This window comes from Apiospora phragmitis (genome assembly GCF_038363925.1).
Source record: "Apiospora phragmitis strain CBS 135458 chromosome Unknown utg000010l:1.0-9815664.0:1.0-9183399.0, whole genome shotgun sequence".
In the NCBI taxonomy this organism is placed as follows: domain Eukaryota; kingdom Fungi; phylum Ascomycota; class Sordariomycetes; order Amphisphaeriales; family Apiosporaceae; genus Apiospora; species Apiospora phragmitis.
The window spans coordinates 9,128,585-9,155,812 of NW_027117409.1; the positions used below are offsets into that span (position 1 = coordinate 9,128,585).

Below are 27,228 nucleotides of genomic sequence, written 5' to 3' on the forward strand. Positions count from 1 at the left end.
TAACCTTAATTAAAAATTTATACGTATACGAAATATTATAGTAATTAAAAAAGAAATAAATAGCGTTATTTAAAACCCTAAGCTGTTACTCCTTTATTATCGGCGTCGAAAGCCGTTATAATTAAATCTAACTTTAAATTTAAGATTAAAAGTATTATAGAAGCGTTTCGAGACTAAAACGGTGTTTTTAAGATTTTGTATTAATTTTTAATTAAATTATTCGTATTATTATTATATAGTATTATTATTAGTTTTTAGGGTCGCCGTTACATGGGGTGACCTTAATACCGTCAGCTGGCTTATTATTAACTAACTCAAAACTCGGCAACGGAGAAACCCTCAAGAGAATGGCCGATATATATACTTTGCTAGGTTCCCATTATTTTCATTATTATCTTTCTTTATCCATTTTTATTTAGTTTCTAATACATTACTTCATCTGCCTTCTGTTAATTACTTGACAGCTCCGTCGGTTACATCAAGAGCTGGCTTTCGAGTCTTACCAAGCTTATTGCTTTGGCCAACATATTCGACGAGACCGACTTGCTCGTCGAGGGGGTACGCAAAGACCACTGGGATGCCATGGTAAACCAAGCAAACGACCCTCGTTGGAATATTGGGTACGAAACCGAGCCAGTACCGTCACGACTGGGCCTGGAGGAGCACTATTTGATACAAGAAGGCTTCCTCTGCTACGAACTGTACTGTCGACTCTTCTACCACGGGGACCGGGGACTCCATTTCGCCACCCGATGTCGCAGCCAATTCGAACTCTTCCGATTGGGAAACCCCACAAACTTATTCTCTGCCATTCAGGTCGTCCACAACATACATGGGAACAACCTGCTGAAAGTGCTAAGTATCGAGGGCCTCCCAAGCGCCAGCCTCGATGCATCCGGCGCGGGCCCTGAGCAGTGGCAGGTGGACAACAGTCATGCCGTTTCTCAGGTCAGCCTCATCGGCCGAAAAACACAACTTCCTGCGCTATTTGACCTCCTTCGGCATTCAGTTTGTTACCAAGGCGAGCCAATGTTCAGCTTCAACACAGATAAATATGATCTTGTCCAAATATTCCCATTTCACGAGGCTCACAAAGGCATTTCCTCGTTATTCATTCCTCGTTACCAGTTCTCCCAACCCGATTATGAACAGCTGCATCTCGTTTCGGCGTATCTATCTGAAGATCATCTTATTGACGAGTATACCGTCTACAAGACCCGGCACGACTGGTACATGGGACCTTGGTTCCAGGACTGGGACTGGCTGGAAATTGGGAGCCCGATGCTACAACTTCATGCTCACCTTACAGTTCCGGAGACCAAAGGATCACCGTGGGATGAAATACGCCGATACGATCAGCATCGATCCGTCACACGCGCACACGAGAAGTGGAAGAAGGAGTAGTGTGGTGTATTGCAAGAGTGAGTTCTAGTCTGCATAGGGAGGTAAGTAATAAAGGGGCAAGTAATAAAACCAGATTCGAGTTGTGAGAGAGCACGAAAGACATCTACAAGAAAGTTGAGAATCCAGTAAATATCAGGTTGGTGAGACCAAAGATACTTACCCGCATGGCCGGCCTCCTTTAGCTTCAGCCGTGACGATGCGCCCGTCGGCGAGTATAACCTCATACTCCACAACACTGTCACACCCCAGCCCATAGATCGATGTGTAAAACATGTTGCCGCCCCCGAGCAAGAAACCGCCCGCGATGTTGTTGCTGCCGGCCCAGTTGGTGCGGTCGCCGCTGCTCATGGGGAACGGCTGGCCGGCGCGGCGAGGGGCCTCGATGGCCTCGGGCGACCTCGGCTGCGGAGCGCGACTGGAGGATGCATGCGGGCCGCATTTTGGGCGCTGTTGCAACCAGTAGGACTCGATTCGGGCGTCGTATTTGGCGTCAGGATGCGGGGGCCGAGGTCGGCTTTGGTTAGCAGCCGGGCCTGCTCACCGGAAGACTGGGCTGGATATTAGATGCCATACTAGACTGGGGTGCTGAGTAATGCGATGAACGGTGTAGATGGGAAGACAATATCCTCGACGACAGGGAATGAAGGACAGATGTAGGAATGTAGCCAAGCGACCAACGGAAGTCGGATCAAAGCAACAAGTCTCTTATAAACTGGAGAGCTATCCCGGGAAAGGAGAACTGGTTCGAATATGGTGGCTTATTTGCCAAAACTAACCCATTCATGGCATTCACAATTACCATGTTCACCTTTTGTTCTCCATTATAAGTATCGCCAGCATGGATGCTATTTTTCCATACGGGACCGGCGCTTCTTTCTCAAGCAACACGAGAAGACCTGCCGCCATGGAGATCTCAAAAAGTACTCTGTTCTTTGTGCTATATGTGGCCATAGGTTTCCTAACTCTGCCGCTTTAAGTACACGCAAGCAAATGGTGCATGACCTCATGGAAGAAATGCGTTGCGGATAAACGTTTCGAACCAGGAACGCCTTAAAAATTCACAAGGACTCGTCTACCCACAAATATCAAACACATCATTCTCTACCTCCTTTGGTGGCAGAAGTACGCTGTCCTGGAGAAGGCTGTGCCAATGCAACCAGAAGCAGCAAGTTTACCAAGCGCAGTAGCCTCAAGAGACATCTCAGGGATTCCTATGACATGACGGAGAAAGCCGCGCAAGAGTTGGTCGATGAACTCTTGCTACTTCAATCCAAGTAGACCTGGCCTGCGACTTCTACTAAAGCCCCAGCCAATCTGCAGAGGAGGGATGTTCGCTCGTGAGCAATACACGCGATGGCTTCTACAACTTCGAGTTGTTCCTCCGAAGGTCGGGCGGGAAGCGGCTTTCGGGGTTTATTCCTTCTTATTCCAGCCTTTATTCCTCATAGTTCCGGTTATTATTCCCTATTATTCCAGTCATGACTCCTCGTTGTTCTAGTGATTATCCCTCGCTATCCCAGTGTCTCAGGGTGGATGGATTCACTGTTTATTCAAGCAGTTACCTTTATTTATTCCTCAAATATTTTATTATTCTTAAAAAAGTAATAATAACGCCGAGAGTCGGTGGGCCTTGCTGGTGCCAGTTATATATCGCATATGGAAGAAAAGGTCGCCCGAGTAGGCTCGTATCAGGTCGCTAACTGGGATGCGGGAGTTTTCTAAGCCCTTATAAACGATTTCGAGCATCTGGCACTAGTGAGGATTCATGGCCACGGCCTCGGTCCCCAAGATCTCGAAAAAGGAGGCGTTGAAGTCGGCGAGATCGATGTCGTCGAGGAACATGCCTCCCGGCGGATGCATGGTGCCGGGTTTGTGTGAACCATCCTAGTGGCCCTTGATATTGAGGCGGGACTTGGGCACTTCGTTCGAAGCTACCTTTCCCTGCCCGAGGAAATCCCAGAGCTTGCTGGGTCGTCATTTTCGTCACTTGAGGAAGAGTATCGGGAATTAAAAGTACTTGTTGTCTTTGCTTCATTGTCAAGTAACCACTCCGAGGCGCTGAGTCAGTAGCTGTGAGACCCGAATTGATGGTAAAGAAGAATTTCTCAGACGGTGATGCGCCTGCTGGCTGCCCAAGTGAGTAGTCACGGCCGGCTAGAAGCACTATATATCGCGATGCATCTTTGGACATGGTCCGAGGGCAGTAATGCCTTCCTCGATAAGCTGGATCAATATTGGTCCGAAACCAGGATGGAAGTCATTGCCATTCAGTCTTGGAACCAGATAACGGATGGGCTAACAGTAAGGGGTATCGGGTGCGTTACTCCTTACTGTAGTCATGATTACCTTGCTGCCAACCATATGTGTTGACAGTAATCCACCAAGTAAGCAAAAAAGGCAAATGGCGCAAGACCTATCTGGTGAGCCACGAGCCCTCCGCCAGGATCTATTCATGCTTACGTATCGGGCCAGACATCTTGACCTACGCGACCGGACTATCTAGTGTAGATAGCCGCCGGATTCTCCTTTGGGGCATGTCGTTCGGCGCGATGGTTAGCGGATGCTGTGCCGCCATCGATAGAAGAGCCCAGGGGCTGGTCATGGTCTGCCCGCTGTTCAGCTTCGTTCGACCAGACAAGAGAAAGACGCTGTTTCCGCAGCTTATCCGCGACCGTGTATCCCGGATGCGGGGCAACGAATCCTTCACGCTGCAACCTTTCAATGCCAAAGGTGAGAACCCGGCGGGGATGGGCGGGTCGGGGGGCCTCGGTGGTATGGAGGCTTACAATCTGATGCAGTCTGCGACCAAGCTTGGCCATCCGGATTTCCGCAACCGCATCACCCTGCAGACCTACTACAAGCTAGCCGTGGCCCGCCCCAAGGAGCTATTGAAGATGGTGGAGGGCATGCCGGTTTTGATGGTGATCCGGGAACTGGACGACATATCCAGCCCCGAGGAGCAGAAAGAGGCGTTCGACAGCCTCAATACGCCCAAGACCATGTATTAGGCCAAGGAACAGGGCCATCTATCCATCATGGGCGGACAGGGATCAGAGAAGATCCTCGAAGCAATGGAGAGCTTCTTTGCCGCGGTGCTGGATTGTAAGGCGGAAGACTTCTAGCTTATTGCCTATTTTTTAGCGAGCAGATCAGCACTTGTCTATATAGACAAACACGTTCGATTAATGACCAAGATTACTGATCATCTCACGGGATGTCGGCCACGGGCCCCTGGGCACGACGTACGGCATGGGTGCCGACAATGCACTTGAGTTTGACGTTATCACCGCGGACGGGAAGCGGCGGACCGCGTACCCCACCGAGAACGCGAATCTCTACTGGGCCCTGGGCGGCGGTGGCGCCGGCAACTATGCGCTCGTCCTCTCCGTAATTACCAAAGCGCACCCCGACGGTCCCGTGGGAGGCGCCACCATAACTTTCACCAACACGAACGACGCCAAGTTCTGGGCGGGCATTATTACTGCCTGGCTCAAGCTCCAGCCGACCCTCAACGACATCCCCAGATTCAGCAGTCTCTGGTTCTTGACCAAGGAAGTTTTTCGCATCAGCTACGCCATCCTGCCCGACGGCACGGAGGCGGGGCGTGTCCAAGGCCCTCTTCCCGTTCGTAGAGACGCTCAAGGAAATCGGCATCACACCCCGCCGCCTACGAAACAGGCATCAGCCCCGGCTTCTACGACCACTTTCAGCGGTTCAACCGTGACAAGTACGTCACCAACACCTCCTAGAGTAGCCGGCTGATTTCGCGCCGGGCAGTGAAGCAGTCGCTGCCGGCGCCGGTGGACGCGCTGCGAGCCATCGTGCGGGACCCCACGGTGACGGGGGCGGGCGTGGCGGGCGTGGCGGGCGTGTCCAACAACGTGTCGCACGCGCGCGCGCGCAGGCGAACGGCCGGGCGCCAACGCGGTGCTGCCGGCGTGGCGCGACGTCCCGTTCACCACCGAGCTGGCGCGCATCCAGCGGTTCGTCAACGCCTGGCAGATCCGTACCCGCTCCTTCACGCCCGGCGGCGGCTCGTACATGAACGAGGCCACGTTCGACGCCCCGGACTGGAAGACAGACTACCAAGGAGCCACCTATCCGAAGCTCGAGGCCATCAAGGAGAGGTACGACCCGGACTACCTGTTCTGGGTGAATGCCGGTGTCGGCAGCGATAGCTACTGGCGGCTAGGTGATGACGGCCGATTATGCTGCAACACCTAGCGGTATTTAACGACAGCGTGTCTTTTTCTTTAGTGTTTTTTTTGTCCTTCGCTCTCGTATTTTCTATACATTATTATCATATCACAAGGTCACACTGCTCTCTGTGGCGAATCATGTATAACCGGATTGCCACTCCATTATAACCACTCCATACACCTAATGAACCACCGTTCCTTCTTACTACCTCCCTACCGTGCCACCAAAAGCTATGATAAGCTAAAGCACCCCCTCACGGGCCACTTTATTGAGCTACCCTTACCCTTATAATCAAAGCCATTTCTACGGCTAGAATTAATATAAATACACTATCTTTCGTTGTTTTTAATAATATTATAATTCTCCGCCTCCGTGCTATCATCTTTTATAGCTTCTATAGCGTTACGAGGCCTTCTTAACATTTCGACGTCGCTAGCTTTATCCTCGTATACGACCCTACCCTTTAGCCTCCGCTTAGCCCGGCGTATATTAGCTATACGAATAAATTATTATCCCGGTATAATTTTTACCTTTTAACGTACTCTCGTAATCTTTTTATCGAGTTTAGTTTAAAAATAATTGTCTAAAGTTTCGAAATACGCGATTTTATTAACGCTTTAATTAAAAGCTTTATTAACTTTCTTAATAAAAAGCCGTTAAAAAAGTATTTTAAAAATAGGGTCCGTAGTAACTAATTTCCGACTACTATTCCGTAATTCTTAATTATTAAAAAGTGTTCTAATAGGTATTAAAGTTAATTCGGCGAAAAAATCGAGTATTAATTCTTTTTTAACTATTTCCGATAGTTTTAAACGTGCCCGGGTAACCCTTATATCTTTTAAAATAACTGTTACAACCCGACCTAACCATGCGGCCAAGACCCACTCACCGGCACGGAACTACGATAACCGATCCGGCTACGATACAACAGCCAGCGACCGCACCGCCAGCTACACTAACATAAACTCAACCGCACTCCAATAACGTACGACAACGTAAACGGCACCAGCCCGTACGGCGATGGGACGAATGTAAAGGGACGCAGGAACGAGGCACGGCGAGTCACGTAACGAGCTACGGAGTAATAAAGGTACGGCGCCCGGAGTGAGCTAACTAAGAACGGATCACCGTGATCCAGGGGATGGATCACCGTGAGCTAACAACGGGGTCACCGTGAGCTAACAGGTAATCCAAGAGATTAGAGAAGGAGAGCTTAGATATATAACGAGGAGCGTTCCCTATATATTTTATATAGATATTATTTACTTTAATAATTAATTTAAGTATTAATTTAATTTATTAATAAAATAAACAGCTTTAACGACTCTATTATAAATACCTTTAAGTTTACGCACCTTAGTTACCTTTATTCCTATAGCTATTATATATTATATCGATAAAAGCGGACTTCTATCGCACGTTTAAATACTCTTTCGTATTACTAGACATAAACCCTAGTACGTTTTACTAGGTTTCTTTTAAAACCTAGATAGCGTTCGTTATAATAACGTATTTTAATAATAACGGCTTTAAACGATCCCGCGAATAAATCCTAGCCGTTTTTTAAACGTTTTTAATTATAAAAAAAGTTAATACGTTAATCTTAACCTAGCGGTATACTTTTAATATATTTATTTTCGTAGGCTTTAATTTAAAACCCGTATTTAAATATTCCTTTAAAATAATTTTTAACCTTTTTTTAATAAATCGAAAACTCTTATATTTAAAACCTATATTATATAATTATAATATAATTTATAAAAAACTAGCTATATTTTATTTAAAAATAAAGCTATAAAAAATTATTATTCGTATACGATTTATAATTATTATAAATTAAGATAACTTATTTATTATTATAATAAAACCGTATATTAAAGATAAAAATATTTTAAATTTAATCTAAAGCTATAATATTACTAATCCACCTTTTAAACGACGCTTTAAACCGTTAGTTATCTTAAAAATAGCCGTCTTAGTCTAGAAACTATTAACTTTAAACGTCGGCCCCTTTAAAAATAACTAGCGGCGGGAGGGGTACCTCATCACAGCCTATATACTTTAAGGTAGTAATTTATTCCCCTTTCTCGACGTCTTTTTTAAAGGCTAAATAACTAGTAGCTTTAATAATCACCTAATAATTACCGCTAACGCCTTAACTAATACTTATTTCGTCGATATTATAAAAGCGTTTAAAAGGGATATTAGCTAGCTTTAAAGTATTAAATCTATCGAAAAAACGTTAATATTTATTACTATAACTTTATTGACCCGGCTATAATTAATTATTTTTAACCTTATAGTTTTAACGAACTCGTTTTTAATTAAAAAACGAATATATTATCGTTATCTTAAAGTATAAAAAACCTCGGAAGCGTTTAATATTCGCTAGGCTATAAACTTAAACTTAATTAATATTAATACGAAATTTAACCTAGCTTAATTAATAACTTAATATATTAATTCGTTTTTTAAAAATAATAATAAGACCTGTTAGTTTTATTAAACTTATTTTTAATAAATACACCGGCGAGACGGCGTTAAATATATAATCGAGGGGTTAATTATTTACAGGCGGATTCGTAAGTAATTACTTTAAGCTTTACGTTATACACAATAGCTTATACACGCTTTTAAATATTAAATAAAGATATCGTTATAAAGAGTAGAAATAAGCGAAAAGAATAAGGGTAATAATAACTTTAAAAAATAAAAAGTAATAATTAAATTAAAAAGTTTTCTAATTAAGATGCACGGTAAAAAGACGCGTTCGTAGAGTAAAACGCGGTGGCCCGTAACGGGGTGGCCCGTGAGGGGGTGCTTTAGCTTATGAGCTTGCTAAATATCGGACTTAAATATCCTCAGGATTATGATATTCCTCCGAAACGCACCCGGAAACGCACACCGCGGCCACGACTGCATCGAGGACACGCTGGCGGTGCGCGAGCTGGCGCTCTGGTGCCTCATGCACCCGGCGAGCCTCACGGCCTGGGGCCGGGCGATGCGCCCGGAGATCGCCGCAAAGGAACCTGCCGAGGGGGAGAAGCAATGCAAGGCGGGTGTCTTCGGACTTCCAATTCTGACTCAATTTCTTTTGCTAGAGTTCGCCTCCTTCGACTTTTCTCCTGTTCTGTAGGAGATCGGGTCTTTAAGAATCTCATTAATGATTTTCACTCGAGCGTTGCATTCTTTGAGTTGTAGGTACACCTTTAGATACATTGCCAGTCGTGTCTTTGGTTCCTGAAACATTGTATGAGCATTACCTCAATCTTCCTGAATTATTTCCAACGCGAAGATCATGAGCTCCTTCTCTTGCAGAGCAAGGTTCTCCTAATCAATACCGTCAAATATTGAGGGGGTCATCTTTACGAATCGAGAGGTGGGAGGTTGTCAGAATTGTGAACCTCCTGATTAACAGTCAAATAGAACGGCGCTTTCTCCTATTAATATGTAAGAGCTTCTCGTTATTTTATTATTAGCTGAATTACTTCCTTGCTTTGTCAGCACCGGTCTCCTAGAATTCGACCAAGGGGTTCAAAGTCTGATCACTTGAGAACTCTACTTCATTGAACTTGAGAACATGCTACACGGTGTTTGATTTATACCAATCTATTTCAGTATGTTGCATATGGAGTGCCGATGGGTACTAGACCTCCACTATCTAATTGCTCCATCGTTGAGCTATAGGTCTCGCCGACCAGATCTCAAGCGGCACGCTGAAGTTCCTGCTCATTCGCGTACTCGGCCTTGATGAATCGAACGACCTCGTATGCATGCCAGAACTAAACCTCCATCTCGTCATCGTGGGGGCCCGTCCAGGAGTAGTAGTAGCATGGCGCTTCGCATAGGCTCCCATCTGCGCAATGAAGCGAACCCAATGCTTCTCGGTCGACCATCCTGCCTTATTCGGGGCGGTCGTGCTGTCATAGGACGGGAAGTTCATGAGGGTGTGGGTGCCCAGCAGGTTCGTGACCGTGCTGTAACTAGCGTCCTCGTCCGCGTGGTGGCTCGCCAAATAGTCGCGGGCAAACCGCTCCTTGAAGGGCTGGACGCCTGCGCTCTCCAGCCAGGAGTTCAACTCGTCCATAGAAGTGAAGCCCAGTGTCTTTCTGAGCTCCTCGCGCAGCGATGCGAGGGTGTAGAAGGTCTCCATCTGTAAAAAAGGGGTTAGCGTGTATTTTGGGGATATAGGGGGCCGATGCTACCATAGCAATGAGTTGGAGCAAATGATTTAGCAAGTTGTGCCTTGGTCGGCATTTATGTGAAGCTAGGCGGTGATTGAGTCTTGTTGCTTCTCGGAAGATATGTCGAGTGGTGCTTTGGCGATTAATGTAGAGCAAATAAGAAGGTTTAAGAATAGGGAAGACAAGGGTGCTATTATAAGTTCTAGATGTAGAGTGAATGCTGCCCTAGTATAGAATGTAGCAAGTACATAGGCTGTTGTGGAATACAGATGGTTGTATTCACGGACGGGGTTTTCGTCTTAGGACATTGTTGCTCAGGTACTTATCAATCTGCTTAAATGTCGAGACTTTTATTTACTTCCCCTAGTCTAGGACAAGCTCATTCAATGCAATAATTTGCATGAATGTGTTAAGATAACAGTAAGTAGTGTTTCAGTTAATCGTTTAAAACACCATATCAGTTTTTGCTGATATACATGGCCCATAGGAACGACCTCAGAACTGGAGAGAAAGGGAAAATTCTATAATGACCGAGACATGTAACAGCTTGGTTTGTAGGTGAGAATAAAGTGTTGGAAATGTCTTGCCTCGCGCCCTATAGAGAAAAACCAATGTCACGGCTTAGGGGCCTCTCTCAGGTATTCAACGACATCTATAAGTAGAGAAATTACGAAACCAGGTTGAAATATTAATAAAATGTGAGACACTCGCTCGTCAGTTACACTACTGAAATAATAATATACTCCTATGAGATAGCGAGATACAAGGTGGCGTCGACAGCAGAGACGATACCAAGCCAGAATCCAAGGGCTTTCAGTAAGACTTTAGTAGCATATTTGTCTGCCGCTTTGCCGTCGTTCACTCTTGGGAATGGTTCGCTAGGCACGGGCATATCCAAGAATTGACACAGAGGGCCCCATCCGTCGTTGAGATCCATCTCGAGCAGTTGTCCCGCGGGCACAAGTGCTGCCACTTTCTTGTAGTGAGCTTCCAAGATGTCTGCAGGCCGGGTATCACGCACAATGGCCAGCTGGCTGGTAAATCTGCAAACCCGTCACTAAGAAAGAACTTACGAGGACCTCCATGCTGGATCAGGTCGGAGGGAGTAGCCGTGTCCGCGTCTAGGCCAGCGAGGCGCAAGGTGGAACGGCTATAGACGCTCGCAAATGTCGCGAGGTGGCGCCATCCCGGAACCGGCGAGAGGTCGATGCCGAACCACCACGGCGTCGTCCTGGTGGTGACGGCCTTGATGCTAGCCCACCACCGCTGCGGATCTCTCCGGACGTGCACGACTTTGGCGCCGGGGTACAGCTCCATAATTTCCGGCATAAAGTCGGACGGCGGCATATCTGTCGTGGCCACGAAGCCGGCGGTCGCTTTTCGGACCAGCTTCAGGGTCTCTTCTTTATTCCCCGCTTCCCTGGCCTCGTAGGCTCTGATCCACGTGCCACAGTAGTCTAAGAAGTTGTCAGCCGATCAAAACAAACCTTTTACCTCTCGTCCTTAGTTGAAGTTCACTTGCCATCATCTCGCGTCAAAATCTGGGTACCTCCGTGGCAGACTGGTCCATCAACTAGCTTTTCTAAAGCCAGTGACATGGACAAAGTCCCCGTTCAGGAAACACCTGCTGAAATCACCCGAACCTTCTTGGAAGGATCCGTGGGACAGATGCAGTTCCACCCATACTGTCGACGATGCGGCTTCGATGCCAATCTGACTTGCTGTTGGCGGAAGGGTACTGCTAGGGGAAAGTGTTGAGGAAAGGTAGAAACCCGATCGAGTTGAACCATGACTTGGAGGGGCGAGCCATCATCAGCACATGAGGCCGCTTAGGAATCGAATGGCATGAGAAAATGACGTGAGCACAGTGGCATTAGCTCCTTCGAAGGTCTGTTTAGTGTAATGCTCGCTGAGATGATTGGGTGCTGTCGCTGCAAGATAATCCGGCAGTTTCTATTGGTTCGAATCTACTTAGCAGCCTCCACCATTCGCGGATAGCTGCTTTGGTATGACAGTGCAAGGGTTATAGTAGTACGTTGGGCTCTCAGGGGTAATTTAACCACCTTTGGTTTGAGTGTTCCCATATATTCTGACAATTGGGCTCATCATGACCCAAAGAGTTTTGTATTTGTTAGAACAGCCACTCCAGGGGCTTCCAGCACCTCTTGAAAGGGGCGTCACGTGCGTGCGACGCACGGATTATTAGCCTTTCGTACGAGAAGGTAAGCGTTGGCGGCTTCCCGCTAATTAATAGATAGAGGAGATAAATAGAATATAAGTATTATTTTAATTTTTATATAATATATATATATATTAAAAAGCTTATTTAATATTAATTAATAATTATATAAAATAATTATAAATTAATAAAAGTAAAGAAACGGTTTTATATTAATATATAAATAGGGTAACCGTATTAAGTAGCTTAAAAAGATTCTTAAATCTTTAAAAAAAAGTGAAGCTATTTCTTTTATACGAAGTTTAAATTTTATTTCTTTTAAAGCGAATATTAAAAAAAAGAAATTAAGTTATAATACGGTTAAAAAATTAATTAAATTATATATTATTTTATATTTAAAAATAATATCGTATAAATTAATTAAATAATACTTTAATAATAACGTTTATTTTTAATACTTTTTAATTAGGCTAGGACCTTAATACCGAACAACTTAAAGTCCCTTAAACGTTCGAAACACTTAAAAACGAACCCGAAATTATATATAAAGAAGCTATAGCGATTACGAGAATAAAACTCGGGGTTTAAAAGGTAAATACCGACCTCGAAAAATAGGACGACGAGCCGGACCCGATATTATCCGAAGCGACGAAAAAAGAATTAATAATATACGCCGTATAATACCTTTATAATTATTATTTTTTAAAATTATAAAAAATACTTTTACGAAATAATTCGCTTATAATTTCGCTAAATAAATAAAAAAAGCATTTAAAAATATTAATTATACGTTTTTAAAAACTTTTTTTATATATTTAAAAAAGAACGGAATTAATACCCCCGATAATAATATAATAACCGGGAAGTTAATAGAGCTTATTATATACCGACGTACCCTATCGCCTAAGCCGGAATAATAACGTTAACCCCCGACCGTTTAAAGAGAGAGTATTATACAGAACTTAATAAAATAACCGGCCGAAAATTATATAATAAAATAAGAGACGCGGGAAACCTGTACGGCATAACCGGCCGTATAATTAAACCCCGATTATTAGTATCCCTCTTTCCCGGCTACGTATCCCGGTATACTTAGTATTAAAGCCTCTTAAAATATCGTTTTTTTTTTATTCTTAGCTAGATATTTAACGTTAATATATAAACGTTTAATTCGATATATATTATTATATATAATATTTTATTAATTCGAATTATTTATAATAAAAAAATAAATAGTATTAAAATTATTTTATTTTTTAAAATATAGAAAAAGATTAATAATTATACCGACGTATTATATAATATTTTTACCGATAAAGTACGACTCTTTATTAAGACCTACCGCCGATTAGATATTTCGGAACATTAGTATTACGCGATTTTTCTAGATATCCTAGCCGGCCGTACGGTAGACTTTTATTTAAATTATATCGGTTTAAATAAAAAATAGGACTAAATATATATTAATTTCGATAAATATTTTAATAATTTAGTAACCTATATTTAATATTATACGAATTAAACGAATATTATATTTATATAATTAAAAGTGGAAAACCTTAAGAAATTATTTTTAGAAATCCTAGAAATATTATTTAATAAGTTAACCCGCGTATAACGAGCTTTCGGAATAGAATTTTAAAGAGAAAAGCACCTCTATACTTCTGTTATACAAGCCTGCCGAGGAGTTCTTAAGCTCGAACCGGCCCTTATCCACCGGTAGCTGACGTACGAGGGTCTATTCTCTAACCTCCGAGCCTCGTTAAGTACCGCGATAGACCGAAAAATAATAACCGGCTACTTAACGGAAGGATTACCGCTAGAAATAATTTTTAAAGCGTATATAATTAATAGACGCTTTATTAATAATTATACGAGAAGAAATAGGCCGTTTTATAATAATAAACCTTTTTATAGAAATAAACCGGCATTTTTTAATAACCGGAATTAATAAATAATAATACCGTTTCGACCTAGATTAACGTATAGAAATAAGCCGTTTTAAAGAAAAACGTGCTAAATTTATTAAAAATAGGGATATTAATTAATAAATTATTCGTTTAAAAAGTAATCTTAGGCACGAACCTAATACTTTTAAGCGTACGAAATTATCGAATAAAATCCCTTTATATTAAAAAAATACGAAATATTTATATAAAATTAAAAAAGATTATAAAAAAACTTTAATAACGAGGAAAACTATAATTATATTAATTTAAAGAATATATAATAAAGAATTATTTACTTAACGGACGTTACGTTCTTTTACCGGCTTATAAAAAAGGATATCTATTTTTTAAAACTTATTGTATAAGCGGATTAATTTAATTTAAACGGTTAATATAACTAGGTATACCAGGGTGAATTCTGAGATACCGGTGTTATATAGCTTTTAATAATCGGCAAGCTTTAAGCCGAAGCTTATATATAAGAGAACCCGGATACCTAGATCGACTAGATTTTTAAATCGGCCGAAATTAAATTCGGTAACTTATTTTTAATATTATTAATCGATACCTTTAATATATAGAACTAATTAAGAACGATAAAATATTATATTTTTAAAACTTAAACCCTTTTTTTATTATTATTATATAATATTAATAAATTTAAAACGTATTATAATAATATTTTTAATATTATTATATAAATTAATAAAAAGATACTCCCGATTATTAAAAAATAAGGATATTCGTTTTTTAACGTTAATTATATAGAAGCGACGGTATACCTTATTAAAATATAATTTTAGTACCTTTACCGTTAGTTCGGATATCCTGTACGGAGAGGCTGTATAACCTCTTAAAGAATACTAGTTATAATAACGTTAAAATTTCCGTCCTCGATAAAATTTAGAAATTCTACTTTTAGTATTAAACGTACGACCCGGTATTACGACGGTTTAAATTCTTATTTTAAAACTTATACGATTTTAATTATAAGATCGTTATTAATATTATATATATTAATAAATAAAACGTATTATATATTATTAATATTAATATATTTTTTTAAATAATTATATTTTTAAAATTATTTAATATACGAAATATTTAAAATACGTTTTATAAATATTAAATATATATTTATTAAAGCTTTTCGAATAATATTTCATATAATCCCGGAATTTATTTTTAAGGGGAGTTCCGGAATTATATATGAGTAATAAGAATTATATATAAATAAATATTAATCGAAGCTTATTAAGTAATAGGAAAGATTGAGAAAAACGTACGCTCCGTTTTACCGAGCGTATAATATCCTATAAAAAGAGCTAAGTAATTATATAGACTTGGAGACGGTTTTTTAAATAGCGGTAAAAGCTTTAAATAATATTACCGGCCCGGATAGGCTCGTTTTAATACTTTTTATTTTCGGAGTATATCTTTAAATTAATACGAGTTCGCTTTTATCGTTAGAAATCTAAGCGAGAGCGGAGGTTATACGAAAAGCGATAAAAATATTATAAAATATTTAAGTAAAGGTTAATATTAACCGAGCTTTAAATACCTAGAGCGGACCGTATATTTACGATATTTTTATATTCCCGTTCCGTATAGAGGTTTCTATATGGCGAAAAAAAGGAGGATAAACCGGACCGTACCTGATCGCCGTAATCGAAAATTATATAATCCGAGTTAATATATTAGATAGTTTAAAGGAATTCCGGGTTATTTAAATTAAATTATATTTTTAAAAACTTAAAAAATTTATAAAAAATATAAAAAGCGAGGATAGTATTATTTTTAAAATAGAGGACGATATTATTTCCGAAATAAAAGACGTTATTATTATAAAGTAGCTCGAAACTCCTACGTAATAAAATTAAAGCTAACCTTAAAAATATCTATTTCTATATAACTTTTTAATAATATTCTTTATTTAAAAAGAATATAAAAATTACGATTTAACCGTTAAGTTTTAAAAAAATAACATAATTACGGTTTTCGGAACCTCTTTTTTAAAAATTAAATACGGAAAAAATAAATAACCTCGCCGTATAAGGGGTATTCGAGTTTATCCGATTTAACCCGAAGGTTTATAATAATTACCGGATTTTTAAAACCCGGCTTATACGAGAGATTAAAAGAAAGAATATTAAATTATACGAGAAATCTAGGCTCGTTATTTAAAAATATGAAGATATAAAAAAGAGAAAATCTTTATTTAATTATTAATAATTTAAAGAATAAATTAAAAACTAATATTTATATTAAGATTAACTTTTATTTAAAACTTTAGAGCTTATAAAGAATTATGGGATATTATTTAAGCGTATATTTAATTATATAATAAACTTATTTATATAATATATACGAAGCTTTTAAAAAAGTTCGAGTTTTAATATTTTAAAAAAATATTTTTATAAATTATATTATTATTATATAATTTAATAAAATCCGAATTATATTAATTTAAAACGTATTATAAATATTATATATAAAATTTAAAAATAACGGTTTTTATATATAATTTTTATTTATTTTTTATAAACGACGGCTTAAAAACTTTTAAAATTATTACTATATAAATTAATAATATTTTTAGTTTCGTTATAAGCTTTTTTTTTAAAAAAAAAAATAAAAAATTAATAAAAATAACGTTCTATACGAAACCGAAAGAGACCTTAATAAAAAATACGCCCGTAAAATTTAACGGAAATAAGATCTTATTAAAAATATATAATATCTTTTTTTAATAAAAAGGATAAATTAAATAACTTTAGTTTATAAATTTAAAAATTATCGATTAAAATTAATAATATATTTTTTAATATATAAAAAAAGTATATATCGTTTTAATTTATTAATTAAAAATAATATATAACTTATTAATTATAATTTAGATATAAACTTTTAAAAACGAAAATATCGAGTACTTAAATACCCGAATTATTTAATAAATTAAGAATTTAATATAAAAATTTTAATATAATTTTTTTAATTTCTAATATATAAAGATATATATTTTTATTTACGGTTTATTTATAAATAATAAAGATTTAATTTTTTAATTCGGGTATTTTATTATATTTAATTAAAAGATTAAACGTATAAAAAACCGATTCGAAATTTAAAATAATATTATTTATTAAAGTTTAATAAAATATAAAAAAGTTATTCGAAACGTATTTATTAATAAATTATATAGAATAATTTTTAATATTAATAACGGTATTATATTAAATATAATATTTAAAAAAATTATATAAAGTTTAAAATTTTAAGAAATTTTAATAATTTTTTATATAAACTCGAAGTTTTTATATAAATATTTAATAAAGCTTAATATAATAAATAAAAAACGATTAATAATTAATATTATATTATTTTATGAATTATATAAAAAAAAAGAAATAATAGAGATTTATTAAATAAACGAACGGGATAACCCGGTGGACGCTTTTATAAAGAAATTTTTAAATAAAGTTTTTAAATAATTTATTTTAATAAATAAATTAATTATATAAATAAAAGCGTATATTAAAAAGCTTCGCTTATATAATAAGTAAGCGAAAAGTAAAGAATAAAAAAGAAGGAGGGAGGATTTTCTTTTTAAAAAGAAAAACTGCTAATATTAAAATAGCTACTTTAAAAACTTTTAACACCTCTTAAAAGGGGCGTTATGTATGTGTAACGCACGGATTATTAGCCCCTCGTACGAGAAGGTAAGCGCTGGCGGCTTCCCGCTAGTTAATAGATAAAGGAGACAGATAGAATATAAGCACCGTTTCAACCCCTACGCAGCGTACGTACGTATTAGAAAGCCTATTTAACAGTATTTAATAGTTAAGTATGTTATTGTAAGTGATACAATCTAATATGTGGCAAAAGTGTGCCACAACGATTCCACCAAACCGTTTGCCATAGATATACAGTTAGTATAGGGGACTTAATCGGTTAGGCGAGCAAGTCATAACTGGCCAAGCAACTGATATAGAGGAAGTGTCTGACTGATACGCGGTACGTTCAAATGCAGTCACTTTAAACATCAGACTGAGTTACATGCTCCATCTATAGGCTCGGACGTGGAGTCAACCTACTATTACCGACAAGAGACGATACAATTGGGACAAATAAACCTCAGCGGGCCGTCCCGTAAGACATGCAGCAGCATACGGATATATTCAAATTCAAAGTGAACGCATTCAAGTTGCATGCTCCAACAAGATGCAATTACGAGCGATTACGACTAGGTATTATTTAGAGTCTCTACTATGTACTCAGGTAGATATGTAGGTAGTGTGATTTCAGGTTAAACTCTCTTCTCCTCTCCATTCCCTGCTTCACATCTTGAACCCGCCGGTCCGGCTCACCCACAACCCCTGGGGATCCAGCTCTTCACGCACGCGCCGAGCCAGCGCGGCGTTCTCGGGCCGGAGGCGGCCGAAGTAGTCCTGGCGGAAGTAGCCGTCGTTCATGAAGATAGGCAGGTAGGCGTCGGCAGGCAGCTTGCCCTGGCCCTGGAAGTCGCGGACGCGGCCCGCGAGGCCGTTGTACGTGTCCTGCATGGCCTGGTCGACCTTGTCGAAGTCGGACGGGATCCAGAAGCTGTAGTCGTACTCGAAGATGATGCGGTCGACGCCGTCGTCCAAGTCCAGCAGGTCGCCGCCCTGGGCCCGCGCCTTGGCCGCGAGCCGCTTCGGCATTGGCTGGAACGCCACGCTCGCGACCAGGCCCGTCACCGGCAGCACCCCCGAGCTCACGTTGCGCCACGAGTCCAGGTACGAGCCCATGATCTCGGCGCCGTCCTCCTTGCTCGGCAGCGGCGTCGTCTCGGTGCCGATGGTGTAGACGCTGCCGCGCAGGACGGCCCAGTTGTTGCCGGTCAGGAGGTCCGCGTAGCTCTGCGTCTTGACGCTCTTGAGCAGAGGGCCGACGTCGGTGAAGTTGCTGAAGGTCCCCGCCGGGGGCTCGGGCCCGTTGTAGTAGACGAACAGGATCCAGATGTCGAGCAGGCCGCCGACGGTGGTCTCGGCCGTCAGGATGATGGCGGCCTTCTCGTCCGGGTAGTACTCGGTAAAGTCGCGGACGGCTGCGAGCAGCTTCTTATTGTTCTCCTCGGTCGCGGCGAAGGTGTAGTGGCCGCCCCAGACGTCGCCCTGCGGGTAGGCCTTGAGGGTGTATGCCGTTACGATGCCGAAGGCGTTGCCGCTCCCCTGCAGCGCCTTGTGGATGTCCGGGTGGCTCTCGGCCGTGACCGTGATCATGGTTGAGTTGGCCAGGACCAGCTCGTACGCGACCACGCTGTTGGCGGCCCACCCGTACTCGGTGCTCATGAAGCTGAGACCACCTACGTCACGTGCAGTTAGCAAACATGGCCCTCGGCTTAGGGACGACAAAAATAAGTAAATTAAAACTTGGACTCACCTCCGAGGAGATAACCACCAACACCGACATTGCCGATACGCCCGCCGACGGCGGAGTAACCGGTCCCGTCGAGCTTCTTGGCGACGTCATCCCAGCGGTTGCCGGGCCCGACGCGCACCGTCTCGCTCGCCTTGTCGAAGATAACCTCGTCGAGGTGCTTGGTGGAGATGAGCGGGCCCCCGTCGACGCTGGCGAAGTAGTTGTTGGGGTTGTGGCCGCCCGACTTGATAGCGAAGGTCTCGTTATTGTCGCGCAGGATGGAGACGAGGGCCTGGACCTCGCTCGGGCTCTTGGGGAAGAGGATGCACGAGGGCTTGAGCGCGTTGGTGCAGGCCGCGGACCAGTACTCCTGCTGCTCGTTGGTGTAGTCGATGGAGAAGCGCTCGTTGACCTGGATGTTGGTCGTGTCCTTCACTGTGTCGCACGTGTTGGCGGCGAGGGCGAGCGCCGCGGCGAACAGACCCAGCAGGACCTTGGAAGCCATGGTGGTGGGGGAAGAAGAAGAAGGGAAGAGGTGGGAAGGCTGAAGAGCAGAGGGATAGGAAAGGAACGACAGCCGATACAGCAGATCTGTAGAGATCTGGGTCGACGGATATATATATATACTGATCAGTCTGGGGAAGACGGTAGTCGTAGGGAAACTACGATCGAGACCCCGCGACAGGTATTATAAGCGGACAGCGCGCGAGAGAGGAGAGACAAAGGGGTGCTGGGCTAACGAGGCGCATTTACGCAGTGTATATGAAGGGGTTTGGTGTCTTGCGGAATCCTCCTCGAGGGCCACCTTGGCTCCGTCACATACCCATTCTGGATGTGACGCCGGGAAAAGCCCATGCTATAAAATTGGTGCAAAAACATGCCAATTCCCCAGCCAGCCCCAGATGTCAGAAATTGCAAGCACAGGGGTGCCTGCCTTCTACAAAAGTTCTATCACATGGAGAGCAACTGACTGTCCTTGGCGACTTTACCTTCCTAATTCGCATTCGGGTTCTTTCCCAAGTGCCTCCTCTTTGCCTCGGCCCTCCCGGATCTCGGTCTCAGAAAGCAAACAGGTGAGAGAGGGGGGTCAGGGTCACCGCAGGATCATGAATAGCTTGATAGACACTGCGGTCAGAGTCGCAGTGGATGTTCGCTTAGGAAGCTCGGCCGGGCAAAAAACGAAAGTGGGCGATGCGGACCCCTGCAATTCAAAGCCTCAAAAGCCTCCATGCGGATCGAAGCCCGCCCCGCCGGGCCCGCAATTGGGCTGCCGCCAGGGCCGTAAGATCCACTGGCCAGGTCTTAGGTTCTGGGGGGGTGGTATGCATCGGCTTGGTTTTCCCATTGCAGCGAGGGGGAACTGTTCTTCCTTTCGACAGCTCACTTTCGTTTTAGCTGCATCTCGACCAGTGAGTTGCATTCCCAATTGATACTCCGATCTTCTGTACTGTGAGTTGCTTTGCCTCGGGCATGGCATTCCATTTCCTTCCGACTCCCCGTGCCTCTCTCGTCCCTCACTGCCCTGACAACGCGACCGTTGCAGCGCTTCTGGAGCCTTAATCTCTCCAGGCCGTGCCGAAAATGCGACAAGAAAACAAGACGGAAACAAAAGGCCAGCTTCTCGCAGACACAGCTCGCAGCTTGTCCCTTGCCTTGTTTGCCAAGGAACTTTCCACAGATTCGCACAGCCGTTGCAGCCGATACCACTTGCACCAGGATATGCACGCAGGCACGGCGGACGAAATCTTGGAAGAAACCACACCAATCAGTCTGCATGACACCCAGCCTGTTGAGAAGAAGGAAGCATTATTCTCGATTAATTGATCATTTATAGACTACCATTTCATACAGTGGGATTAACAATTGAAGTGATTGCTACTCCGCAATCATGGGCAGTTCCTACCGGTATTAACTCCCGATGCCCAGGTGCATGACTCGTTTGGTGGGATCGCCGACGAGGATACAACTCATATAAGAGACTATATATAGCTGCTCGCATTATCTACACTTTCTCACAAAGTTTAAATCGGTTTCAAATTTTACGAACCGCACACGTCGGCCGAGTCGACTACCATCGGCGCCGTGGGCCCTGTCGTAGCTTCGGTGGATTGGGGTCAAGCTATTCATTATAGAAACCGGCTTCTTCTAGGCAATGGCTCGGTAGACTCCATCTTTGAAGTACAACTGGGGTTGGATTTGATATGAGACTACTGGCTAGGAGAACTAAATACACTAGTGGAAACAAAGTAGACATAAAAGGGTTGGACTGAAAAGAAAACAGGTCAAATGTGAAAGGAAATGGGAACCCTATCCAAATTAAACGAGTGTCTGCAGTAAGTGTAAGAAGCAATCATCTTGGGTCGTCAGCCTCCCTGCCGGGAAATCCAGACTCCCTCGGCGCGCTGCGGCGGTACGACTGCCCCGGCTCTTGCGGAAACCGCTCTGGCCCGGCCGCATACCTTCCTTCGCCTCCTCTCGCGTACGGGTCTGATGTCGGCACGAACCGATCTGGTGGTGTTGCTGCTGCAGGATACGGTCCTTGCGCCGGCATATACCGTGGTCTCTGATCCGGCGGTTCATAACGCTCAGGGTAGTACTGCTGCGATGCCGGCGGCTGCTGCGGCTGGTAATACGAGAACGGCTGTTGTGGCTCTCTGTACCCGTACCCTGTTTGTGGCTGCGGCACCCCGGGGGTCCCCTCGGCGGCCCTGAATCGGCCACCCTGAGTCGCGTGGTGAGCGCGTTCGGCACCTTGGGCATGCCAAACGCGTCATAGCGCCAGAGGTTCTCGCGGGCCCGGCGGCCAAAGTTGACGCCGTAGACTTGCTTCAGGTAGTCCACAAACCCCCTGTAGGCGTTCGCGACGGTCTCAAAGTTCTTCCGACCCAGCACCACAGTGTGGTCATGGTCCGTAATGTCGTCCAACAAGAGACCACTGTCCGTCCCCAACGCGTCCAGCTCGGCCAGGGCGAGGGCCGACTGGAAGGCGTTGCGGATCTGGCGGCCATTCCACCGCCCCTCTTTGTTACTGTCAAAGTAGTCACCGGCGAAATCTTTAAGCTCGGCCACTTTGATTTCGACATTTCTGTTGTTCTTCTCCTACCGCATCTTGATTCTGTCCCAGTTCCTCTCAAATATTTGTAATGTCGCCTTTCGGGTCAATGGAGGGTAACAGTGTTGCCGTTCAACCAACCAACCAACCAGCGTACCGCTGGTTGGTTGGTAAAACGGTTTATCAGAAGGGCGTTGGTTGGTTGGTGGTTGGTAGGTTCGTATCTCGTGATGTTTTTTAATGTTTTAAACCGATTATATATAATACTAATCTAGATCGCCTAATCGTAACTAATTAGTAGCCCTTTTTTTAGCCTTACTTATTATAAAATCCTTTAATTATTATTAATCTAGCTCTTCAATAATCGAAAAGAATATCGGATTAATATTATTAATAATTTTAGCTTTAAGCTAGTTAACGGTGCTACGGTCACCTTATGCAACGGCGACCTTAAAAACTAATAATAATATTATATAATAATAATACGAATAATTTGATTAAAAATGAATATAAAATTATAAAAACATCGTTTTAGTCTTAAAACGTTTTGATAATACTTTTAATCTTAAATTTAGAGTTAAATTTAATTATAACGGCTTCCGACGCCGACGATAAAAGAGTAACAGCCTAGGGTTTTAATATAACGCTATTTATCTCTTTTTTAATTACTATATCATCTCGTATACGCGTAAACTTTTAATTAAGGTTAAATATTACTCTTTCCTCTTTTTACCTCTTTTTTTAGATTACCTTTTAAAAGTAACTTCTCGTGCTCTAATTAGCCGATCTAGCCGATTAAAATATTTAGACTCTTTTAGAACTTCCGGAACAAAACCCGGCGCGTCGCGCTATTAAAAATAGTATTATTATTACTAAGCGTATCTACTAACTTTTTAATTTAGCGGCTAATCGTAGGTATTAATAACGCTATAAAAGAGAATTTCGAAAAGTCGAGGGGAGGCTTAAATAGTCCTGCCTCTACTTAGTTTTTTATTCTCCGATTTCGGCTATTAAAGGGCTTATTAATATCGCGAGGGGAATATACTAGTTACGGCCGAAAGGTAAACTTTTTAATTAGTTTATAATATCGAAAGAAATCCTTTTTATTTATATTTATATTATTAAGCTCTATATAATATAAGGTTACTTTTTAATAATAAATATCCTTTAATATATTAAAAAGATTAAAATCTAAGGGTTATAATAGGTGCGACGAGTATACCGGAAAGAAGAGAAGCTATATTTTATACTTTAAATACGTTATAATAAAGTCCTCGCTTACGTGGCTAACGTGGCTATTTAAAACGATGAGCCGCCACTAGTCCTCGTTTTTAGGCTTTATATAAAGGATAAAGACCTTATTTAGCTACACTAGGGCTAGCTCTTTGTTAGTCTAGCCTTTAGGGGATGCCGTAAAAACCTAATCCTCTATAATATCCGTTAGCGAGTCCTCTTCCTCCGGAAATTATTATTACTAGACCTATTAACCCTTAAATATAATAAAAGGAGGTAAGGCTCGGCTTAAAGTGTTATTATATTCGACCGTAAAAACCTATTCTTAATTAAAGGACTTTATAATTAATATTCTTTTTATTTTAATAGGTTTAATAATTATTATATTCGTTCTATAGCCGAGCTAGTTACCGATCTCGTCGACGTTAAACCGAAACTTCGAAAGGATTAATTTTAAAATAGGATTATTAAGCCGCTCGAAAAACTCGATAATTTTTTTTACGGAAGTTACGTTAAGCTTTAAGAAATTTATCCTTTTAAAAAAAGTAATACTAATAAATAAATAACAAGTAATAAATCTTTAAACTTAATACTTACCGAGTATTATATTAATCTCGTTAGCTTAAAAAATTTATTAAGCGAATATCCGGAAAATAACGTACGCCGGTAAGCAGCTTAGATTATATTACGTAAGGTATTAAGTCACGATCTAAAACTCTTCCGCTGTTTTTAAGGCTTAGAAGGACTTATTTCGTTATTTTATAGTCTTACGGCCGTAAATTCGGACTTTTAGAGTTGTTTTAAAGATATTATACTTTTCGGCGGCTTGTTTTATTAACGAGCTATTTATAATATTTTAAATTACGCGTTATAGTATTAACTCGTTAAGTTTATAGCCTATTGAAAAAAAGAAAAGAAAAGAAAAACGATAGTATTATTTAATTAATTATAAATTAAAAGCTGACTAGTTTATATACTAATTTATATGTGGTGCTATTAAGGGCTATTTAAATTTAAGAGTCGCTATTATATAAGGTGACCGTAGCACCGTTAGCTAGCTTAATTAATAAACGGTTTATAAATAACCGTATAAACGAAAATTAATTAACTTATAATAATTAATTATTATATAATAATTAATTATTAAAATAAAATAAAAATTAATAATTTACGAACACGTTTTAACTTAAGTTATTATATAAAAACCGGTAGTTTAAATAAAAAACCTATTAAATTTATTATAAATAAAGCTATTAATTAATAAACTACTTAATTAAAAAATAAACTTATATAATAACCTAATACTTTTAAACATATAATAATATTAAATAAGATCTCTTTATTTAAAGCAACCTCTAATGACCGACTTGTGAAAGGAATGTAGGTAATAAACTTGGGAGCGTGAGCAGGCGGGAATTGAGCCTGCTGGATGGTGTCAAGACTAGAATAAGGGTAAGCTGCCAAGTCCTATGTTTCTGCTGTGATACCGTGGCGTTGAAGCTGGGTCGAAAAGGCATGTGTATTCCAATAAGCATCTCACGCCCAGTTATCTACCTACAGCAGGCTGCAGGAGGGTGTGCCGCTTATCTTTGGGGTCAAATCAGGCTACCTGACTTTTGACGAGTTTCGTCATGGAAAGAGCACAATAGCTTTATATTCTGGATAACGGACGAATATGTTCACGCCAGGTTCATTAAACTAAACAATCAAGAATGGTAAGAGCTGACCTGTTTCACTTACCGGGCAGTTCTGACCATTAATAGCCGAGAAGAAGTGGAAGAGACTATTCTACCGTTCCATAACATCGGATCCAATTCCTACACAGGTTCCAAATGTTGTTACGCAGCAAGATATTCTCGACTTCCTCGACTCGACGGGTATAGAAACCGCTGATATGGACTACATCGTATTCCAACGCGAGCTCATCATTTCCAGAGGTCATGACCGCACCGAGCAGATCATGAAGTCGCCGCAGCTCAGAGAGTGGCTGGTTCAAGCGGAGTCCAAGGAGCTTTTGATCCATGGCAACTCGGAACCCCAGCCCATCTCACCAATTTCGTTCTTCTGCGCCCTAATGGTACGGAACCTACGCGACGTGGACCAGTTCAAGTCCCTCGCGTTCTTCTGCGGCTGCCATCCGTATAACGACCTCGGCGGCGTCCGGCTGATGATCATGAGCCTGCTCGCCCAACTTTTGGAGCAGCAGCGCTTCGACCTCAGCTTCATCGACCACGAGCTGGCCTACCGTATGGACGGCGGGGACATCGAGGCGTTCTGCTGCGTCTTCAGGCAGCTCGTGCGCCAGGTCCAGAGCACAGACTGCGTGTTCTGCGTGATCGATGGCGTCAACTTCTACGAGGACCTGGCGGAGGAGCTGCTGCAGGACACGGCCTACGTGCTTCGGACCCTGCTCGACCTGACCAGGGAAAGGGGCGCCGTCTTCAAGATCCTGCTGACCAGCCCCTAGATCACGGAGGACACGCGACAAGCTATTGAGGATGAGGATTACCTTGCCCTGCCCCAACCGGCCGCGAATACTCATGGATACAGTGATTTGCGGGTCGAGCGGCAATGGCGGGAAAGTCTCGCTGGGACTGAACATGACTAGCTGTCGCTGTAGCAAGAAGGCATTACAACAAAAGGGGGAGAGACCTCTATGTGTGCAGAGAGATGGTATCTTTCAAGTTATAAAGGAGTAAAACTAACACGCACTTAGGATTCATCAAATTGCAGCCCATATAATTAATTATGAAAGATGGATAATGAGCGAGCATGTCAGCCGGCGTCTCAAGAGAAATTACTTTACGAAGATGTATGGATACTAATTAGGGGCATGTTGAATGCCCTTGTAGTATTCCATGATAAAAGAAACCCCTTATACTAAAACAGCAGGCAAAAAGCCATTGTTGTTCCAGATCCTTAATTCGCTCCTCCTGGACCTCCCTCGGGAATATATGCTACGTATTCGTGGGTGCCAGTGGTGGTAGTCACTCTAGTACCCGGCGCCACACGATCAATCGTGTAGGACGGAGGTTCGTCGGTGTTGACTTATGGCCCGATAGAGTATCAGCGCGGGTATCCAGGTAGCCGAATCTGAGAAATTGGGTGTGATGAAGAGGTTAACAAGCAGCTATGGCCACACTTACTGATCTGGATAAAGGCATCGAATCCGTCTGTCTCCTCCCTTCCGTCTTCCTTCAGGACTTTGCCAGGCCGTTTAAAGTCATCGCTCAGCTGTGCCATCTCTGCTTGGAACGAAGCGCCCTCAGCTTCCTGCCTGACCCAGAGGAGGACGTGGATCCCTATCCCTTGATCCGGCCCTACCGGGTCTCCGTTCTTCATATGGGTTTCGCCGACCTTCACCAGGAACGTCATCGGGAATTTCACGTCGGGGGGCGGGTCCCTGCATAGTGCGTCATCGAGTGCAGCAGCACATGCGTTGATATATTCTATCTTTTTGCACTCGGACTCATCAAAATGTTGTGGATGTGGTTTTGGTGGTAGTTGTGGTAATAAGTGGCGGTTGTGGTGGTGGTTGGGGGTCTGCCATGGTTATATGGATGATGAGCAGCTGCAATAAGTATGAATCGGGGGGGGGGGAACGCAGCAAGTGATGAACTGTGGCAA

General features: G+C 41.9%; 11 protein-coding genes across 11 annotated transcripts; 5 read left to right on the top strand and 6 right to left on the bottom strand.

Annotated features, from left to right (window-relative positions):
- Window positions 1-582: 582 nt before the first annotated feature.
- On the top strand, window positions 583-1,404 carry PG994_012539 (uncharacterized protein; the record flags this gene model as incomplete). Its single annotated transcript, XM_066863948.1, has 1 exon — window positions 583-1,404. The coding sequence occupies one exon, from the start codon at window positions 583-585 to the stop codon at window positions 1,402-1,404; it is 822 nt and encodes a 273-aa protein (XP_066713058.1).
- Window positions 1,405-1,560: 156 nt separating this feature from the next.
- Window positions 1,561-2,206, bottom strand: PG994_012540 (FAD-binding domain-containing protein; the record flags this gene model as incomplete). Its single annotated transcript, XM_066863949.1, has 2 exons — window positions 1,561-1,918; window positions 2,181-2,206. The coding sequence occupies 2 exons, from the start codon at window positions 2,204-2,206 to the stop codon at window positions 1,561-1,563; spliced, it is 384 nt and encodes a 127-aa protein (XP_066713059.1).
- Window positions 2,207-3,953: 1,747 nt separating this feature from the next.
- PG994_012541 (uncharacterized protein) lies at window positions 3,954-4,412 on the top strand (the record flags this gene model as incomplete). The annotated part of the gene is made up of 1 exon (XM_066863950.1): window positions 3,954-4,412. The coding sequence occupies one exon, from the start codon at window positions 3,954-3,956 to the stop codon at window positions 4,410-4,412; it is 459 nt and encodes a 152-aa protein (XP_066713060.1).
- Window positions 4,413-4,653: 241 nt separating this feature from the next.
- Window positions 4,654-5,628, top strand: PG994_012542 (FAD-binding- type 2; the record flags this gene model as incomplete). The annotated part of the gene is made up of 2 exons (XM_066863951.1): window positions 4,654-5,131; window positions 5,309-5,628. The coding sequence occupies 2 exons, from the start codon at window positions 4,654-4,656 to the stop codon at window positions 5,626-5,628; spliced, it is 798 nt and encodes a 265-aa protein (XP_066713061.1).
- A 2,845-nt stretch (window positions 5,629-8,473) lies between these two features.
- Window positions 8,474-8,740, top strand: PG994_012543 (RNA exonuclease; the record flags this gene model as incomplete). The annotated part of the gene is made up of 1 exon (XM_066863952.1): window positions 8,474-8,740. One exon carries the CDS (start codon window positions 8,474-8,476, stop codon window positions 8,738-8,740), a length of 267 nt encoding a protein of 88 aa, XP_066713062.1.
- Window positions 8,741-9,265: 525 nt separating this feature from the next.
- Window positions 9,266-9,757, bottom strand: PG994_012544 (uncharacterized protein; the record flags this gene model as incomplete). The annotated part of the gene is made up of 1 exon (XM_066863953.1): window positions 9,266-9,757. The coding sequence occupies one exon, from the start codon at window positions 9,755-9,757 to the stop codon at window positions 9,266-9,268; it is 492 nt and encodes a 163-aa protein (XP_066713063.1).
- A 776-nt stretch (window positions 9,758-10,533) lies between these two features.
- PG994_012545 (uncharacterized protein) lies at window positions 10,534-11,313 on the bottom strand (the record flags this gene model as incomplete). The annotated part of the gene is made up of 3 exons (XM_066863954.1): window positions 10,534-10,787; window positions 10,862-11,245; window positions 11,307-11,313. The coding sequence occupies 3 exons, from the start codon at window positions 11,311-11,313 to the stop codon at window positions 10,534-10,536; spliced, it is 645 nt and encodes a 214-aa protein (XP_066713064.1).
- Window positions 11,314-18,253: 6,940 nt separating this feature from the next.
- Window positions 18,254-19,821, bottom strand: PG994_012546 (FAD binding domain-containing protein; the record flags this gene model as incomplete). The annotated part of the gene is made up of 2 exons (XM_066863955.1): window positions 18,254-19,260; window positions 19,338-19,821. 2 exons carry the CDS (start codon window positions 19,819-19,821, stop codon window positions 18,254-18,256), a joined length of 1,491 nt encoding a protein of 496 aa, XP_066713065.1.
- Window positions 19,822-21,632: 1,811 nt separating this feature from the next.
- On the bottom strand, window positions 21,633-22,424 carry PG994_012547 (uncharacterized protein; the record flags this gene model as incomplete). Its single annotated transcript, XM_066863956.1, is given in 2 exon segments — window positions 21,633-22,401; window positions 22,420-22,424. The coding sequence occupies 2 exon segments, from the start codon at window positions 22,422-22,424 to the stop codon at window positions 21,633-21,635; spliced, it is 774 nt and encodes a 257-aa protein (XP_066713066.1).
- Window positions 22,425-25,276: 2,852 nt separating this feature from the next.
- Window positions 25,277-26,068, top strand: PG994_012548 (uncharacterized protein; the record flags this gene model as incomplete). The annotated part of the gene is made up of 2 exons (XM_066863957.1): window positions 25,277-25,289; window positions 25,365-26,068. 2 exons carry the CDS (start codon window positions 25,277-25,279, stop codon window positions 26,066-26,068), a joined length of 717 nt encoding a protein of 238 aa, XP_066713067.1.
- Window positions 26,069-26,520: 452 nt separating this feature from the next.
- Window positions 26,521-26,976, bottom strand: PG994_012549 (uncharacterized protein; the record flags this gene model as incomplete). The annotated part of the gene is made up of 2 exons (XM_066863958.1): window positions 26,521-26,648; window positions 26,748-26,976. 2 exons carry the CDS (start codon window positions 26,974-26,976, stop codon window positions 26,521-26,523), a joined length of 357 nt encoding a protein of 118 aa, XP_066713068.1.
- Window positions 26,977-27,228: the final 252 nt, after the last annotated feature.